Here is an 18,539-nt window from a genome sequence, read left to right on the forward strand (position 1 = left end):
CTTTATGCCAGTCACTGAGGATTTAGAGCTAAATGACTACATACTATTTTTTCACAATTTTGACCAACATTTACATAATCATTTCTTTGAAATGGCCTTTTGAGTTAAACACAAATTGAGCCAGGTGTTTCTCTTGTCTATTTAGAAATTTTAACTTCAAAGAATGTATGGCAGCTTATTATAATATGATCTATGGTGTTAAACCATAAAATTAAAATTCAAAGTATCAGGAAAGGAAAATAAATATACCATGAATATGTCTCATAGAATTGTAGGTCTGAGATTTCAGGCAGGACAAAACACACACACGCGCGCGCGCGCGCGGACAGCGGGTCGGTCATTCCCCTACTGGGGACGGAGGCTCCGCCCTCCCCAGCCGCGAGCGGCGGCCCGAGTCCGAGCGAGGTGGCGGCAGCCGGTGCCGGCCGCAGGGTGCCGCGTGGGCAGGGCGCCCGGACGCGGACGCTGTTTGGACGCTGATGGGGAGATTCCGGAGCGGCAAAACCTGAGGATTCGGGGGAGAGGGCCGGTCACGCGCAGGGTCCCCGAGACTGCCTGGGGAGGGGTCTGCAACTCTCCCGGGAGACCGGCCGTCTAAGGGAAGGGTCGCTGCCTGCGCGCCGCCGAGGCGAGGGGAAGAAAGAGGAGATAAACAGAGATGGAAACGGGTTTGTGGATCTGGAAGGAAAGCGGGCCGTTTCCTGGCTGGCGACTTCTGTGTTTTGTTTTTCCTTTTGTTTGTTTTTCCTTTTGTTTTTTCAACTTTAAAGTACAAGACGAGACGCGAGTGCGGGAAAGGGGCTGGAGGTTTGGGGAGACGCGGAAGGCGCCGACGGCCCTGGTTGAGCTACTGCCGGTCAGGTCCGGACCGCCGGGCCGTGCGAGCCCGGGAGCGGACGGGAGCAAGAGGCCGGCCGGTCGGGACAGCCGCGTCCCCGATTCCTCAGGCGGGCTCCCGCCCAGTCCGGGCCCCGCCTCTCGCCTCCCGGCCGAGGTCTGCGGAGTCCCGGGCCCCTGGGGTGCCGGGACTGCTGATTCGTGGAGCGCGCGGAGACGGGCAGGGGGCGCGGCCAATGGGCCGCGGCCGGGCGGTTGGCGGGCAGGCGGCTCCCGGCGGGCGCGGGCGCAGGTAGGTCGGGGCGGCGGGGCTGGGTCCCGGGAAAGCCGGCCGTGCAGTGCGAGCCCGGCTTACATTCATCGCTCCGCACAGTCGCCGGGCCTTGGGCTGTGTAGTTGGAGCTAACTGGGACGCGGCCACTGAGCTGTTGTGGAAGACAGGCAGGCAGGCAACGGTCCGTGCGCCGGCGCTCGCTTGCCCCTTCCACGGGCGCCCGGCTCCTGCCTGCCCAGGTGGGCGCCGCCCGGCTCTCATCCTGGCACCTGCGTTTACTGGGATGCATCATTGTGCGAGAATTACTCAACCATGCTAAATCTAACTCTTGTAAGACAAGAATAATTATACCTATCCCATGAGCTTGGTCCAAGGAATAACTGACATAATGAACTCATAACCAACCGTCCGTTTGTAGCCCAAGGCCTGGCACATAGTAAGTGCTCACCATCCCAGTCAGCTCCTCTGCTCTTGTCCTTGGCGGCCCACCCTCCCGGGCAGGCCCACAGCCCGTCCTGTGCCCACCAGGCCGGAGCTGCCCCCTAATTCCTATGTGTGGTCTGCTTGAATGTGATCTGATGCTTGGGAGGTAATTTTAAAATATCACCAAGTCTTTTAAAGAGAGTCTTTCACCCTAGCTGTGACAACTTTTCAATAAAAACATTGTTAAAATATGCAAACAAACAAACAAAAACCCAACCAGAAAATAACAAGTGTTGATGAGGATGTGGAGAAACCAGAACACTTGTGCACTGGGAATATAAAATGGTGCTGTTGCTGTGGAAAATGGTATGGTGATTCCTCAAAAAATTAATAGTAGATTTACCGTATTACCCAGCAATTCCACCTCTGGTCATATATACAAAATAAGCAAAAGCAGGGACTGGAACAGATACTTGTACGTAGCTTTATTCACAATGGCCAAAAGGTGGAAACAACCTAAGTGTCCATTGACAGATGAATGGATAAATAAAATGTGATATATACACATCGTGGAATATTATTCAGCTTTTAAAAGGAAGGAAATTCTAACACATGCTACAACATGCATGAACCTTGAGGATATTATAATAGCTGAGTAAAATAAGCTAGTAACAAAAGGACAATATTGTACAATTTCACTTATATGAGGCACTTAAGGTAGTCACATTTGACAACCAGAAAGTAGAACGGTGGCTGCCAGGGGCTGGAGGAGGGGAATGGGGCGTTAGTGTTTAATGGGGACAGAGTTTCGGTTTGGTAAGTCTGGAGATGGATGCTGGTGATGGCGGCACAACAGTGTGAATGTGCTTAATGCCACTGAACTGTACACTTAAAAATGGTTAAAATGGTTAATTTTATGTTATGCGTATTTTACCACACTAGAAAACCCAAATGCTTAAGAATGTAAACTTCAAGTCAAATGACTGGTCACTGTTACATATAGGAACTTACAAAAAGGAAGACAAACATTGGCAGTTACCCAAATTAAGCTGATAAAAAGATTTGAAATGTTTTACCCTTCTGTAGAGATATTGTTATCTAAATCTCCAGGACAAGGCTTGCCATGTATAGATAATCAATTAATGGTCAATGTTATTTTTATTGTAAATAAAGTGTGGTGATAGGTACATTCTGAAGAGCTGTAGAGAGAAGCCAGTGCACTGTGTGCTTAGGAAATTTTCTGGCAAAAGTGCAAAGTGTAGAGATTTCCACAGAGCATCTAGAACAGTCAGACACAACGAGAATTGCTGAATTCCTGTATTTGTTCCTTCTGTCCTTTGTGCACTTAACCAAGTATAATTAGGTTCTTGTCAAATGTGATGCTCTCTGCTGGATGAGACGGGCTTTGTGAATGTGAATAGGTTTGATCCCTGACCTCTACACGTGTAATTATCATGCGCTTGGGCCATGGTGTCCCGAGGAGGATGGCCTTTATTACGGACTGAATGCAGAGTGGCGTCGCCATGTTGTGAGCCTGCAAACACTGCTGTTCAGGTTAGTTGTAAAAGTCTGCAACAGAGCTGGTGATGGGTCTACAACCTGAGCAGGCTTCTTGGATGTGCTTACAATTCTTGGCAACTGCTCTCACTTTCTGACCCTGAATTCTCTTTGCTCTCCTCTCCCTCCTAAGGCGCTATCAGAGTTCTCCTGGTCTCAGATGCTGGCGAGCCCCTGAAAGTCTGAGGAGATGGCTGCAGCAGCAGTGGCTGGACTGATCCCTGTGTTGCACTCTGTGGCTGGTGACAAGTCTGGCTACTACATTGGGCGGCAGCTGTGGTTTGGCTTAATCGCCCTGTACGGGGTGGTGGTGTACGTGGTCCGCATGCCTTGGGCACGGATCCATGAAGATTTCTGGTGCCATGGCAACATCACCTATCCGTGCTTGATTGAGTGTTTTGAAAAAAACTTTAGCAACCCTGTCACGGGAATTTGGTACTTCTTCTTCTTCATCTTCACCACTCTCTTCTTCCTCATGGAATTCTTCATGGCTCAGATTCGGCACAAGCAGGCCAAGATAAAGTCGATGGACTTGGTGGTAGGTGCAGCAGAGGAGGGCTCCATGACGGGGATCCAGGAACACAGCCTCTCTTCCAAGGAGAATTCCATCCTGAACTTCCACCAGGAGAAGATGCTTCTGCTTTTGTACCTCCTGTACTTCCTCCTGCAGGTGGGTGCCCAGTGTGTGTTTTTATTCCTTCTCATGTTTCAGCACCTGCCCTTGGTGACACAAGCTGTCACTAACTGCAGCACCTATGACTGCCCCGGCCCCTACCTCTGCCTGATCCGGGCGACCATGGAGAAGCGGATGTCCATCTACACCCTCATCACCCTGTCCTTGCTCATCATCATCTTCTGCACAGGCTTCTTCATGTACAGCATTCACCATTACCTATTGAAGGGCATTTCCAGCTTTAAGTTTTGGATGAACTGACGTTTGGGAGGAAAAGCAGCCTTCTTACTTAAAGTCTTTTCCCACTCGAACTATGCTGTTTGTGTTTCTCTAAATATTGTGTCTGGGGCAGCACCTCCTCCTGCTAACCTCCTTTGATTTTCTCCTTTAAAAAATAAATGTTTGCTGTTCTTGTTTTCTTTCTCTACAGCCAGGCTGAGGTTGTCTTACTGTGGGTGGGTGGTATGCAACAGGTGACATTGCAGAGCTCTTTCCCCAGGCTGCCTAATTTCAACCTCACCAGAAGGCTGTGACACTGAGCTTGTCACTTCATCGTTCCAGGATCTTCCAATCAGGAAGAGTTTCCATACACTTAGAACTAAGAGCTTTAAATTGATTTACTTGTACTCTGGCTTCTCCAGTATTTGTTTCTATTAAAATACAGAGAAGACAATTCTTCTCCAAAGGAAAATTCTAGAGTGGACCTGCAGGGTAGGTGCACCCTGGTTCTGCCCCTCAGGGTTCCCCAGACTGCTAGGTGTGGGCTCAGTCTTGACACCTCGCTTGAGGCTCCAATGAGGACTAAATAAACGTGGCTGAGTCCCACCGGGGAGAGGATGGGTGGGAATGAGGTGCAGTGGAAGCAATCCACTGGGTTTCACTGCACCAAGAATCATGCCTTGCTCCAGACCCGGCCTGTCTACCGAGATGGCTGCAGCCCAGCTCAGGTCTATGTAGAGGTTATGAACCCCTCTTTGGGGCTCCCTACTGAGTCTTGTTGTTTGCAAGCACAAGGAAGCTTGACCAGATATGGCTAAAGCTCTTCACATTTGGAGGGGCAAAGATGGGGGTGAGAATAAGGACATTGCAGAGAAGGTATGGTCAGTCACCTCACCCTGTGCTAGGCATATCATCCCCCAAAGTAATTTGAGGGACCATCCTGTGCCCAAGGCTTGGGCTCCCTCCAGGGCCTCAGGGTGAGATATGGAGAAGAGGGCACCCAGGAGCCCGGCCTTGCTGCGTACGCTCTGTGCTGTCCAAGCGAGCACGATGTCCCCAGATCACCTGTTGAATGTAGTGAAGATTTTCTTCTAGTATAGTCTTGGTTCTGAGGCCAAGCGTGGCCTGCAGACCCTGAGATGGCACCTACTCATTTTCTGCCTCCTGTTGTCCAGGCCTTTGTGCAGTCCCCTCCTTCTGACTCCTTCTGAGTGCAGGCGGGGGCTGTGACTTGCTGCCAACCAGTAGGATAAGGCAACGGATGCCACTCCTGTGATCCCAGCATGTTACGTGGAAGTCCATGTTAGTAGACTGGAGTGAAAGACTGTCCCTCGCTGGCTTTGAGGAAGGAAGTTGCCATGTTATGAGAAGGCTGATGGAGGGAGAGACAAGACAAGGAATTGCAGGCAGCCTCTTAGAGCTGAGAGTGGCCCCAGCTAGCAGCCAGTAGCAAAATGGGGACCTTGGTCATGGAACTGCACAGGAATTGACTTTTGCCAACAACTTGAATGAACTTTGAAGTGGAGTGTTCCCCAGTCGAGCCTCCAGATGAGAATACAGCCCAGTGTATACCTTCATTATAGCCTTGCGAGACCACGGGCAAAGGACTCACACGCAGTTTCCTGACCCACAGGAACTGTGAGATGATATATGTGTATTGTTTTGAGCTGCTAAGTGTGTTGAAATTTGTTATACACATAAGAACACTAACACTGAGTCTAGGGCCCCCCACAACGGTACAGGAGCCAAGGGAAGCTGAACGGTCTCAGCATTAGGCATCTGTGGAGACTTGCTTTTCTTCCATCCCAGAAGCAATTATCCTTTGCCTTCTTGCAGCAGCTGACCTGGCTACACTGTAAGAGGCCTGAGAAAGTCTTAGCAGAGAGTGCCCGAGACTGAGACCACTGCTACTGCAGCTCCTGCCCCTCCTCCCTAGATAAGAAAGCTCCTGCACAGGCTGGCCCTGGAAAAACGCTTGCTGTCCTGAAGAGATCCATCCTGTTCTGCATTTGGGCTCAGCTAGGTGGGACCTGGGATCCCAGCACCATCAGTTGCACATACGGTTCCAAGTAAGTGACCTGCTGGACTCACACAACCCCCAGCAGGCACAAAGCTCAGCCACTGAAGCTGCCTGATGCCGTCTTCAGTGCTCACCGCATCTGTGCGCACCAAGCAACACGCACAACCGTGTGCGAGGCCCTGGGAAGCCCCCTTCTAAAACTCAGTTGGGTTTGTGGGAAGGCCAGCACCCTGTGGGTGAGGCTGTACCCAATGCATGTCTGGAGTTATGTAGAAGAGCAATTGCTTCTCAGATCTGTGGGACATTTTAGGGGTGAATCACAGCCAACACTTGGCTGTGCCTAGTGCCTAGAAACAGTTTACACAGTGCCTAGTGTACCCAGTGTACCCAGTGCCTAGAAACAGTTTTTGGTACATAGTAGGGATTCAATAAATAGTTTTGGGCACACGGAGTATAACCACATGCTCTCAGAGAAGATTGATGCTGTTTCTAGGGCCTGTGCGTAGTGGTAATACTGTTCTCAGGCAGATTCATTGAGAGTCCAAACTCAGTCTGATTTATATCTCAGGTAAACCTCCCATGTCCACTCTCCCTGGGCTTGTCCTGGTTGCAGATGGTGGTTCCCAGGGGTTGGGTCTGTGCCATCTTGTTGCAAAGGAGAGATGGGATGGCAATCTGGACAGAAACAGCCATCAGTCAGCAGCTACGTTTCAGTATTTACCTGTCCCCACGGAGATTGTTCCAGCCAGAGGGAACAGCAAGGCCCTGACCCGAGGTGGTGGAGTGGTCAGGGCTCGGTCAGGGACAGAGCCACACCAGTAATTTGAGCAGGGAGAATTTAATACAAAGACTCATTAACTAGTAAAAGGTGGTTAACTACTTAAAGAGGCAGAAAGAGAACTCGAAGGCATCCAGAAGTAGCAACTGCAGAAAGCAGCTTCTACCTCTAGGTCTGAGGGAGAGTGAATAAGGAAGGACGTAAGAGTGGCACGTCTGCCGCGGAAGCGTGCAGCCTGCCTCTGAGGGAACTTGCCAGCGTGAGGGGCAGAACTAACCCCAGCAGCGGAGCGCTGCCAGAGGGGGAGGCAGAGGCCCGTCCATGCGGGCTGCCGAAGTGAGCACCACCAAGCCTCCAGCACACCAAAGAACTCCCGCTGCGCCGAAGAATGGCACTCTGGGAGGAATCCCCTTCTTTCTGTTATTGCTGCTCAGTGTCCTTCGGTATTGTCTATTGACAAAGTCTAACGTCAAACCATCTGGCAAAGGAGACATGTACAGGGTCCAGTGCCAGTGTCACAAAGCAGGGCAAGAAAGGATGGGTTTGGAGCTAGGAGGTGATACATTGACAACTGGCACAGTCTACCCTTTAGGCTACTCAGCTTCCGTATACCCTTCCACACACATTTGAACTTCCAGACAATAATGAGACAACTCAAGGTTCCCACCTAACAAGCTGCAGCTGTCCTTTGTACGCGTGAAGAAGGTCTCCTACTCCCCCAGCCTGGAAACAAACAGTCCCCAAAGGCATCACATCCATTGCTGGCTATATTCAATGCTTCCAAGTGTAGTCACAGTCTTACTGAAAATTTTGTTAGCTAACAACTGAATTGTAAATTTAACCTTTAATAACTTGTATATAAAATAATAAGGGAAAGAAGAACATAGAAGAAAATAGTTACTATATACGAATAAATACATACACAAAAAGAAAATATGCAAACCTACTATAATTCTTTTTTTTATTTTGCCCCTTGACATGAATGTGTGAGCTAATGTAATTCTTCTAATTAGTTACAAGGTCACAGTTGCTATCTGTGTCTCCCTTCTCTACTCCCCGCTCAATTTTTTCTTTGTCTTCAGCCATAAACTTAACCAGATGGGGCTCTTATCCTGGGTCTCATCACCTAAACCATCACTTCTGAAGAGTCTGAATTCTCAAGAGTCTTGACTTTTTCTTTTGTTCGTTTGCTGTACCTGTCAACTAACTTTCACTATTGGGCAGGCTGCACACTGGGTTCCAGAGAGTTCTCCTCATTCCCGGTTGTGAACGCTGGCAGTTGTGATCAGTCACTCCGGCCGGTAGAGTAACCCTCTCTTCTGCTTATTGGTCCAGCGGCATAAGGGCCCCCAAATGGCCAAGTGGCAGTCATCTTCCAAATCAATGGAATCGTTGTTATAGCCTTTAATTCCCACTTGGGAACTAAGATCGCCAAACCAGAAGAGCTCAAGGTTGCTGAGTGAGAAGCAAAAACTGCTGCCAGTGCTTTATTAGGTCTAGTAGTGGGAGGAACCTCTCTCACTTTCGCCCTTTGCTTCCCAGGCATGTACACTTTAGCTGTGTGGGAGGCAGCAGCATGGAGTGGTCTCTGGTTCAAAGCACATACTGCAGACTATACGACAGCCTCCGTCTTCTCTCCTTTCAGGGTTTTCAATTCTCATAATTGACACCATAGCTGAGTTTTCAGTGAGCCAGTCCACCCTTCCATCCAGCCAGCTGCTTCTGGGTGATGGGGTATTGTGGTAAGATCCCATAGGCACGGGCCTATTGGTATCCTTTACTATAAAATGTAGACGCATCAGATGCAGTTCTGTGAGGAGTGCCTGACAGTCACAAGACACTCTCTGAGTCTGTAGACGGGGGTGCTGGCAGAAGCATTTCAGGCAGGAAAGGCAAAGCCATGTCCAGCATATGTGTCTACTCTAGTGAGGACAAATCTCTGCTCTTTCAGTGATGGAAGAGATCCAAGGTTATTACCGCACCATCAGGTCATGGCTGCCCCTCTGGTGGATGGCGCCACGTGGGTCAGTGTTGGTGTCTTGTTAGTAGAGTAGGCACTCGTCAGAAGCAGTTCCCAGGGCTGTGGCACGTCCATATTGTTGAGCCCATGAATAGCCTCCGTCTCTACCCCACGGCCGCCTCATTCATGGGTCCACTGAGCAGTCAGTGGGGTAGCTGGGGGCAGAAGCTGATTGACCCCCACGGAGTGTGTCACTTTGTCCACTTGATTACTGAGCGCTTCCTTTGCAATGGATGCTTTTCGGTAAGCATGCATTTGGGACAAAAATGTCTTTACCGGCCAGGCACGGTGGCTCACGCCTGTAATCCTAGCACTCTAGGAGGCTGACGCAGGAGGATAGCTCGAGGTCAGGAGTTCGAGACCAGCCTGAGCAAGAGCGAGTCCCCATCTCTACTAAAAAAAATAGAAAGAAATTAGCTGGACAACTAAAAATATGTAGAAAAAATTAACCGGACATGGTGGTGCATGCCTGTAGTCCCAGCTACTCGGGAGGCTGAGGCAGGAGGACTGCTTGAGCCCAGGAGTTTGAGGTTGCTGTGGGCTAGGCTGACGCCCCAGCACTCTAGCCCAGGCAACAGAGTGAGACTCTGTCTCAAAAAAAAAAAAAATGACTTTACCATCCGTACCAATTCTGAAAGGTCCTTCCACACACCCTTTCCTCAGAGTTCCTTGTCACCTCTCTTTCAATCCTGTTCCTTCCATGTCCCCGACTGTCTGGTCAAACTGCCAACAACTATGCATGAATCACGTGGAGACCTCTGGGCATCTCTCAGTCCAGCAAACCGGGCAAGCACACCGGTCAAATTCTGCCCGCTGGGGGCATTTTATTCCCCATCACCACGGCCTCCCCGGGCCGGCCCTCAGTGGGCTCTTACGCTGCAGCTGTCTGCTTGTGTGTGGCCAGTTATCACGTAGACCCATCCGTAAACCAGTCTCTAGTTCCTTCTTCCTCAGGCAACTTGTCTTACGGCGGTGCCCATGAGTTCGCAGGCCTGAACTGAGGGAGAGGGGCTACTGCAGGAGGTGTTAGTGTCAAAGGAATCCGAAGGAATCAGAGTCACTGGCTCACATAACTTACTTGTATCTCGACTCTCCTCGACCTCAGACTTTCGCATAACAGTTGCTCTTGATGACAGATCACTGCGGTGCACACCCAACCTGTGACTAACAGAATAACACAAACTTTGTGATGGGAAGCTCAGCCTGCACGATCACCTAACACACTAGGACTAGAGGCTTCATGTCTACCCAGAGCCAGTAGCAAACCGGAAAGTGTGGGGCATAGATACATCAGAAAAATCGAGAGGTCTGCACTGTGATCATCCTATTGGTGCTTGCCAGAGGCTGCAACGCATCATTATTTTCCACACTTAGAAAATCCCTGGGTCAACTGAATTATAGGTGAGTGGAAGAGCAACTTGAAGGGCAGCCTTGACTTGCCACAGAGCGTTCCCTTGCTCTGATCCTACTCAAGACCGTTAGCCTTATGAGTGACTCGGCCTGGAGTCAGGACAGACGCTGCGTCCAAATACCAAGACCGCCAAGCACTGTGCCTCTTCTCCGTGTGGTACGTGGTGCAAGGTGCAGCAACTCACCTGTTACCTTGGAGAGGATCTCGCAACAGGCCACTGGCTCACCAGACACTTCACTGATCTGGTGGGTTCCTGGTTTCTGTGATAGTCATCTTCCACCTTCTAGGGCTTGTACGTCTTATGAAGACATCTGACTTATTTGTCACTTCCTGTGTATCAATCAGCCTAATGTTATAACTACAGTAAACCAGTGCGATGTTTAGTGGATTAACAACATGATTGAGGTTTCTAGAGAGGAGAGCTGTTGTAGCCCAGTTAGCCCTGCTGGGTAAAAACAACCTACTTCTAGCTAGCTTTTGCAAACTGGTGTGGAGAGAAAAAGCACTAGCTAGGTCCATAGCTGCTTATCAAGTGTCAGAGGCTGTGTTGATCTGCTCCAGTAAATATACCACATCTGGAACAGCAGCTTCATCACAATCAACCTCAGGTGATAATTTAATTTATTGTAATGTCAATATATGTTGTAGAAAACTAGCATCCAGTTTCCTATAGGTAGGGAACCCAGCACTGCTCTCAAACCCAACCGCATGGCTGAAGCCATTCTCACAGCCCATCCTTGAGAGCTTGTCTCCTCAGACCACTCCCAGTACCAATTCTGTATCAGCGTAAGTCTGGAAAGAGAAACCACACCAGTAATTTGAACAGGAAAAATTTAATGTAAAAAATTGTAACTTGTGATAGGTGATTAACTATCAGACTGGAAGTAGCCAATGCAAAAAGCAGCTACTACCGCTAGGGTTGAAGGAGGGTGAATTAGGAAGGACCTAAGACCTTAGAAGAGCTCTCCCCATTGCCCACCTCAACCCTGATTCAGACCTTCTTGGAGAGCCGTGGCTGCTGTAAGAGCACACGGTCTGCCAGTGATAAACACAATTCCCGGAGAGCGTGGGCCAGCTCCCTGGCCTACTGGGTGCAGGAGGAATGTGCTGGAGGGCATCGGCAGGCCGGGGCTGGTCTGCAGGGCCACCGAGACGGGCCCAGCTGGGCTTCTCACACACCACTCCACTGGCTACCCTGCCTCGAAGCAGCAAGCTCCAGTTGGGGAGGAGTCCCTTAGTCTACAATGGCCTTGTAACGCCCTTTCAGTGCCCTTGCTGACAAAGCCTCTACTGACATTGAGCAAGCTGGCAAAGGAGAAATGTTTATAGGGTCCAGCTCTAGTATCACAAAGCAGGGTAAAGAGTGGTGAATTTGGAGCTGAGAGGCAACTTGGTAAGTGGCACAGGAGTGAGTAAACTTGGTTGCTTAGTGGACGACAAGAAGGCCAGCACAGTTGGAGGGGAGGGAGTGGGACTGGGACAATGTAGGAAGTGGGCTTTATAGATCATGGTGAAGACTTTGGATTTTAATCCAGATGTGATGGGAAAGCACTGGACAGTTTAGAGCTGCGATGTGATGTGATGTGATGTGATTCATTTGAAAAGGTCAGTCTGATAATTACGTGGATACTTGACTTTAGGGGGCAAGAGTAGAGGCTTCTGTCCACCAAGGGTCAGCAAATCTGCCCGGCGTCTTCTTCAGGCTGCACTTTCTCTCGTGGGTTCTAACCACGGTGACCAAATGTCTTATTAATAGTTGGCCTGGGACAACTAAGGGGCCACTCACTCTCTACTCGTAAAGTTCTAGTTTGGGAAAACATATTATATGGTCACCCTAGTCCTAACATACCTTGAATCCTCCCCTTTCTTGAAAACAAGCCTGGAATTTCAAGACTACCGGTAGAATTTCTAGAGGTGACTACCGTGTCATTGCCACGCTTGGAGGACACCTGAACAACAGGTAATTCCTCAGGATCCTCCCCAGCCTAAGCCCCCAGCACCTCAGAATCCTCTCGTCCCTGCTCCTGTTTCATACTTCCAGCCCCAGCCCGTCGGTGTAACCATGCTGCAGAGTCTCAGCGCTCCTCTAGCTGAAGATGCCCTGAAGAGGACTGGAGGCCAGCCTGGGCAGTAGCCCATTTGGAAGACCAGGGTACCCTCAGAGGAGTTTGCTGGAGACATTCCAGTTCAAGATGTTCAAGGTGGCGGCCGTGTGCGGAAGGTCGAGCCACTTTTACTGCTCCTGGACCTTGGAGCCAAGGCCAGGTCACCACCCTAGCTGGCTTCTCGCTTCCCAGAACATCAAATTTCTAGGTGGGCGAAATAGAAGTTCCCCTCATGATGCCCCTGGTCCTTTTCCCTGACCCATTCCCCTCTCCCTCGCCTTTTGTCACACTTCTCACGTCTCCGTCCTCTCGCCCCAGGGCTGACAGCCTTCGCCCCAGTTTTCATCAAATCATGTTCTCCTATCTCTTATTTACACCCTCAGACCTTGGGTTCCCACCTTAATGTAATGAAATAACAGAAACTTTAAGTTTTCCCTCCCAGGGACGCTTGCATTTTAACAGGAATCAAAGTCTGATACCAGTGGTTCCAAACATTTGGTATAAGTAGGAACCATGCAGGGAGATTGTCTAAAGTGTGTTGATGGGCTCTAGTCCTGAGGACCTGATTTAATAGTTCTGAGGTAGGGCCTAGGAATCTGTGTTTTCTTCAAGCACCCCAAGTGATTTGGTTTTTTTTTTTTTTTTTTTTTTTTTTAGAGATGAGGTCTTGCTCTGTCACTCAGGCTGGAGTGTAGTGGTGTGGCATGATCATAGCTCACCACAGCCTCAAGTGATCCTCCTGCTTCAGCCTCCCAAGTAGCTGGGGCTGCAGGTACACACCACTACACTTGGCTAATTTTTAAATTTTTTGTAGAGGTCGGGCTTGGCTATGTTGCTCAGGTTGCCCAGTTACTTTGACAGGTGGTTCAGGAACCACACTTTGATGATAATGCCGCAAGTTAAAGGGAGGAGACTCTAATGCTAGAATTGCATGTGTTGGCTATATTGTTGGGTCCCAAAAACTATGCTACAGACATAGCTGCATACAAATATATGAACCATATTTTCTGATTCCAAAGTTGTGTCACATGATATGTCAGTGGGGTATCCCTGAAACACCCGGGCTAAATGGTCAACATACCACATGGGGTCAGATGAGATTTTGGTGTTATTGAATCTGCTCAAGAGGGCCATGGCCCACCCGGCCTCTCCTCCCTGTGGGATCCCCTAGGAAATTATACACACGGAACTATAGCCAATTAGAGATATAAGTACTATTTTATCACCAGCTGGAATAATGCAGAGTAAGGTACAATGTAGAGGTCTGTAGAGGCTGGATTGGAGCCCAGCATGGTGGCGCATGATCAGTTCAGGGTCTTGTAATCCACGACTTTCCACAGTCTGTTCTCGAGCTGATATATCCAAATGTGCCTCTGAAGAGCAGGAAATTGCCAGACTGCTGAGTCCCTGACCTGGCAAGCCATGCAGTCACAGGGAGAGAAAGATGAAATAAGAGCTGGAGATATACAGGGAGAATGCTTGGTTCTGCTTGCTCTACGGAGGCAGGAAAAATAAAGCACGAGAGAGTGCCATGTGTGCATACCGACTTTTTACTGTGCGCCGATCCAGCCCTCTAGTAACTGTGGCCCAATGAATAAATAGCCCGTATTCTGATCAGCCGGATCAATAACCACATCTCCTCTGGCGGGAATGGGAAGAGATGGGCAGAAGAAGGCCTGATGCAGGACAGGGCTGCAGCCCAGGCCAGGTGTGCACGGCTGGCACCAAGTCATAAGGCGTTAGTGGACCCTCCACGCCTCAGCTGCCCTTCCCTTGGCGACACGCTCCCACGGCTGTGCTTCCTTCCTGGCGTGGGCTGTACTCCCACTCCTTTGACTTCCACTCAAGAAAGCATACCGAGATGCGAGACTCATCTCATTGTAAGGTAAATATTGAATCTGTTCTAGTTGATTAAAACTGTCATTTTTAAACTTTGGCACTTTAATGATTCTTGATAACAAATGACATCTTGCAACAGATTGTGATCCACAGATGGGTTGTCACCCCGTGGGTTGGGGCCTGGAGGAGGACACCTCCACCCTGTTCCTGGAGCCGGGCAAGCGGCAGTGTGAGAAGAGCTGCTGCCCTGGCACTCCTCTCTTCTCCTGCTCCAACTCCAGACCCCAGAGTTCAGGTTCTGCGTCGTGGGGCAGCCAGCCTCTAGTGGGAGGTTGGCTGGTGTCCTGGAATGGACTTGATCATCAATGGGGAGAGGCTAGGAGGGTTTTTGCGACTATATTCAACTAAGACACATCCAGGACAAATTATCTTTTTTTCTGAATTTTAAGTTGTGGTAAAATACATATAACATAAAATTGATCATTTTAGCTATTCTAAGTGGCATTAAATACATTCATGATGTGCAGCCATCATCACTATCATCTCCAGAACGCTTTTCATCTTGTAAAACTGAGCTCTGTCCCCGTTAAACAACGACTCTCCATTTCCCTCCCTCCAGCCCCTGCAACCACCATTCCATTTTCTGTCTGCATGAGTCTGACTACATGAAGTACCTCATATAAGTAGAATCATACTATATGTGTATTTTTGTGACTGGCTTATTTCCCTTAGTGTAATGTCCTCTAGGTTCATCCACGTTGTAGCAAATTGTAGAATTTCTTTCTTTTTAAGACTAACAGCCCATTGCGTGTATAGACCATGTTTTCCTTATCCATTCATCTCCGGATGAACACTTAGGTTGTTTGCATGTCTTAGCTACTGTGAAGAATGCTGCTATGAGCACAGGTGTACAAATGTCCTTGAGACCCTGCTTTCAGCTTTTTGGGAATATACCCAGAAGTGGGATTGCTGGATCACATGATAATTCTACTTTTAATTTTTTGACGAACTGCCATACTGTTTTCCACAGTGACTGCCATTTTACATTGCCAACAGTGCATAGGTTTCCAATTTTCCACCTTCTTACCAACACTTATTTTGTGTTTATCCATTTATTTAAGAAAATGTTTTCAGAGACAAGATCTCTCCCTGTCACCCAGGCTGGAGTGCAGTGGTGCAATCATAGTTCATTGTAACCTTGACTCCTGTGCTCAAGTGATCCTCCTGCCTCAGCCTCCCGAGTAGCTGGGACCACAGGTATGAGCCACTAGGCCTGCCCTGTTTGCTTTGTTTTGTTTTGTTTGCTTGTAGTAGCCTTCCTTAACAGGTGTGAGGTGCAATCTTACTGTAGTTTCGATTTTCATTTCCCTAGTGATTAGTGATTTTTGACCATCGTTTAGTGTGCTTACTGTTCATTTGTATATCTTCTTTGAGGAAACATCTATTCAAGTCTATTTACAAATATTTTCTTCCATTTTGTGGGTTATTTTTACTCTGTTGATGCACAAAATTTTAACTTTCTTGAAGTTCAGTTAGGCTGTTTTTGTAAGTATAAAATTTTTATTCCACTGCCTTATCACTTAAAATTAAGAATACAAGCAAATACCATGCAATGCCAGAAGAGATTCAAGGTGACTGTTTGCAGTATTTAGTGACAAATATTAGCATGGAAATTTTTAGTTCATTTAAAAAATAGCCAAGTTTCATTTAAGTAATAATTATTTTTTTTTTTTGAGACAGAGTCTCCCCCTGTTGCCCAGGTTAGAGTGCCATGGCGTCAGCCTAGCTCACAGCAACCTCAAACTCCTGGGCTTAAGCGATCCTCCTGCCTCAGCCTCTCGAGTAGCCAGGACTATAGGCATGTGCCACCATGCCCAGCTAATTTTTTTCTATATATATTTTTAGTTGTTCATCTAATTTCTTTCTATTTTTAGTGGAGATGGGGTCTCATACTTCCTCAGGCTGGTCTCGAACTCCTGACCCCGAGCGATCCTCCTGCCTCGGCCTCCCAGAGTGCTAGGATTACAGGCGTGAGCCACCACGCCTGGCCTCATTTAAGTAATAATTAAGTTTAGCTTTACCTATGTATATAATTAAACTTCCTTTGACTTACACAATTCCATTTTCTCCAACTGGGACCCATGTAGAATAAAGTCCTACTTTTTTCATTGATACGGCAATATCAAACAGTCATAACACTCACACATGATTTTAGCCTTTTCCCATGTTTCTCCACACATATGTACTCCATGATGTCTGACTGGTATACACAGGAGTCTGTGTATTCATTCACTGCATGAACCGTTTGCTCTTTCAGGTCTTTATGCTCAGGTGTGTTCTCAATAATGGGTACCACTAACATACCATCATATCTATAACCCCCCTGAGGTGCATTTCCTTGTTCCTTTTGTCATCTTTTGGTGTGTCATTTTAAACTCCCATCCTGGAAAGAGAAGTCCGGCCATGACAGCAGCTGTAGGATGGGTGTGAATCATGCCCCTGCTCCTTTTGTTGTGTGAGTATTCATGAAAAGAGGGGGACCCTGGCTGTTTTTTAGCTTCCTAGATGGTGAAGGTCCACTTATGTCCTTTCCATTTATATCACAAACACACATGTCTTCAGCCTGAATTCGTTCCTTTTGCATGCCTGAAGGAGCAAGGCAGATTTCATTGCCATGCTTCAAGCTAATGCCTCCTCCAGTTCCAGTGACCCAGCCCAAATGGTAAAAATGTTTGCAAAGTTCTGGAATCAGGTATCATGGACATTGCTTGTCCTGCTCACCCTCTGGAGGGTGACAGCCAGACATGGCCCAAATGAGGGGAACCCTCAGCTTCCAATCTTCAGCTGAGGCTCATGCAGCCAATTAGGCTATTTTTTTGTTGTTGTTTTCTGTGCCTTTGGTGTCATAATAAGAAATCATCGCCAAATCCAATGTCATGAAGCTTTTGCCCTACATTCTTCCTCTAAGAGTTTTATTATTTTAGCTCTTATATTTAGGACTTTCATCCAATTTGAGGTAATTTTTGTATGTGGTATTAGATAAGGGTATAACTTCATTCTTTTGCATGTGGATACACAGTTTTCCCAGAACCATCTGTTGAAGATACTGCCCTCTTCCCCATTGAATGGTCCTGGCACCCTTCTCAAGGATCAACTGACTATATATGGGGTTTATATCTGGGCTTTCTATTCTAGTCCATTGGTCTGTATGTCCGCCTTTATGCCATTACCATACTGTTTAGACTTCTGTACTTTGTACTAAGTTTTTGTACTAAGTTTTGAAATCAGGATGTGTGAGCCCTCTAGCTTGTTTTTCTTTTTCAAGATTTTTTTGGCTATTTGGGGGTCTCTTGAGATTCTGAATGAATTTTAGGATGGGTTTTTCTATTTTGGCAACAAACTTCATTGGGATTTTAGTATATGGCTGCCAAAGTGAGCATGTGATTTTGATAAGAATTGCATTGAAGCTTCAGATTGCTTTGGGTAGTATTGACACCTTAAAAATACAAACTCTTCTAATCCATGAACATGGGATATGTGACCATTTATTTATGTCTTCTGCAATTTCTTTCAGTAATGTTTTGTAGTTTTCATAGTACAAGTTTTCATCTCCTTGGTTAACTTAATTCCTAAATATATTCTTTTTGATGCTACTGTAAATAGAATTGTTTTCATAATTTCCTTTTCAGATTGTTCATTGGCAGTGTACAGAAATGCAACTGATTTTTATGTGTTAACTTTGTATCCTGCTACTTTGCTGAATTGATTTATTAGTTCTAACTTTTTTTGTGTGAGGAATCTTTCAGGTTTTCTACATGGAAAATAAAATAAACAGCAATAATTTTACTTCATACTTTCCAACTTGGATGGCTTTTGTTTCTTTTTCTTGCCTAATTGCTCTGGCTAGCACTTCCAGTACTATGTTGAATAAAAGTCGTGAACGAAAGCCTCCTTACTTTGTTCCTGATCTTAGATGAAAAGCCTTTATCTTTCACCATTGAGTGTGATGCTTGTTGTGGGCTTTTATTATGTTGAGGTAATTTTCTTATATTCCTAGTTTTTTGAGTATCTTCATCATGAAAATGTGTTGAATTTTGCCAAATACATTTTTTTGCATCAATTAAGATGATCATTTTTTTTCCTTCATTCTGTTAATGTGGTATACTACACTGATCAATTTTCATATGTTGAACCATCCTTGCATTCCAGGAATAAATCCCACTTGGTTATGGTGTATAATCCTTTTAATAAGGTGCTGAATTTGGTTTGCTAGTATTTTGTTGAGAACCAACTTTTGGTTTCATTGATTTTCTCTATTGTTTTTCCATTCTCTATTCCATTTATTGCTGTTCTAATTTTTATTATTTCCTTGTTTTTTCTAGT

The 18,539-nt window shown here is 47.2% G+C and overlaps 1 protein-coding gene and 1 pseudogene across 2 annotated transcripts; one reads left to right on the plus strand and one right to left on the minus strand.

Moving 5' to 3' along the window:
* The first annotated feature begins 396 nt into the window (after positions 1 to 396).
* On the plus strand, positions 397 to 4,164 carry LOC123640188. 2 transcript variants are annotated; one of them, XM_045554645.1, is made up of 2 exons: positions 397 to 668; positions 3,225 to 4,164. In XM_045554645.1, the coding sequence occupies exon 2, from the start codon at positions 3,282 to 3,284 to the stop codon at positions 4,023 to 4,025; it is 744 nt and encodes a 247-aa protein (XP_045410601.1). In that variant the 5' UTR covers positions 397 to 668; positions 3,225 to 3,281; the 3' UTR covers positions 4,026 to 4,164. The 2 variants fall into 2 exon arrangements, with proteins under 2 accessions (XP_045410601.1, XP_045410600.1); XM_045554644.1 differs by lacking the exon at positions 397 to 668 and adding an exon at positions 2,107 to 3,088.
* Positions 4,165 to 16,265: 12,101 nt separating this feature from the next.
* On the minus strand, positions 16,266 to 16,962 carry LOC123640619 (annotated as a pseudogene).
* Between the last annotated feature and the right edge of the window lie 1,577 nt (positions 16,963 to 18,539).

This window comes from Lemur catta, chromosome 6, assembly GCF_020740605.2.
Source record: "Lemur catta isolate mLemCat1 chromosome 6, mLemCat1.pri, whole genome shotgun sequence".
In the NCBI taxonomy this organism is placed as follows: Eukaryota; Metazoa; Chordata; class Mammalia; order Primates; family Lemuridae; genus Lemur; species Lemur catta.

What these genes read in the sequence shown, in the direction of transcription:
- LOC123640188 (XM_045554645.1), top strand. Translation starts at nt 3,282, where the DNA reads ATGGCTGCAGCAGCAGTGGCTGGACTGATCCCTGTGTTGCACTCTGTG.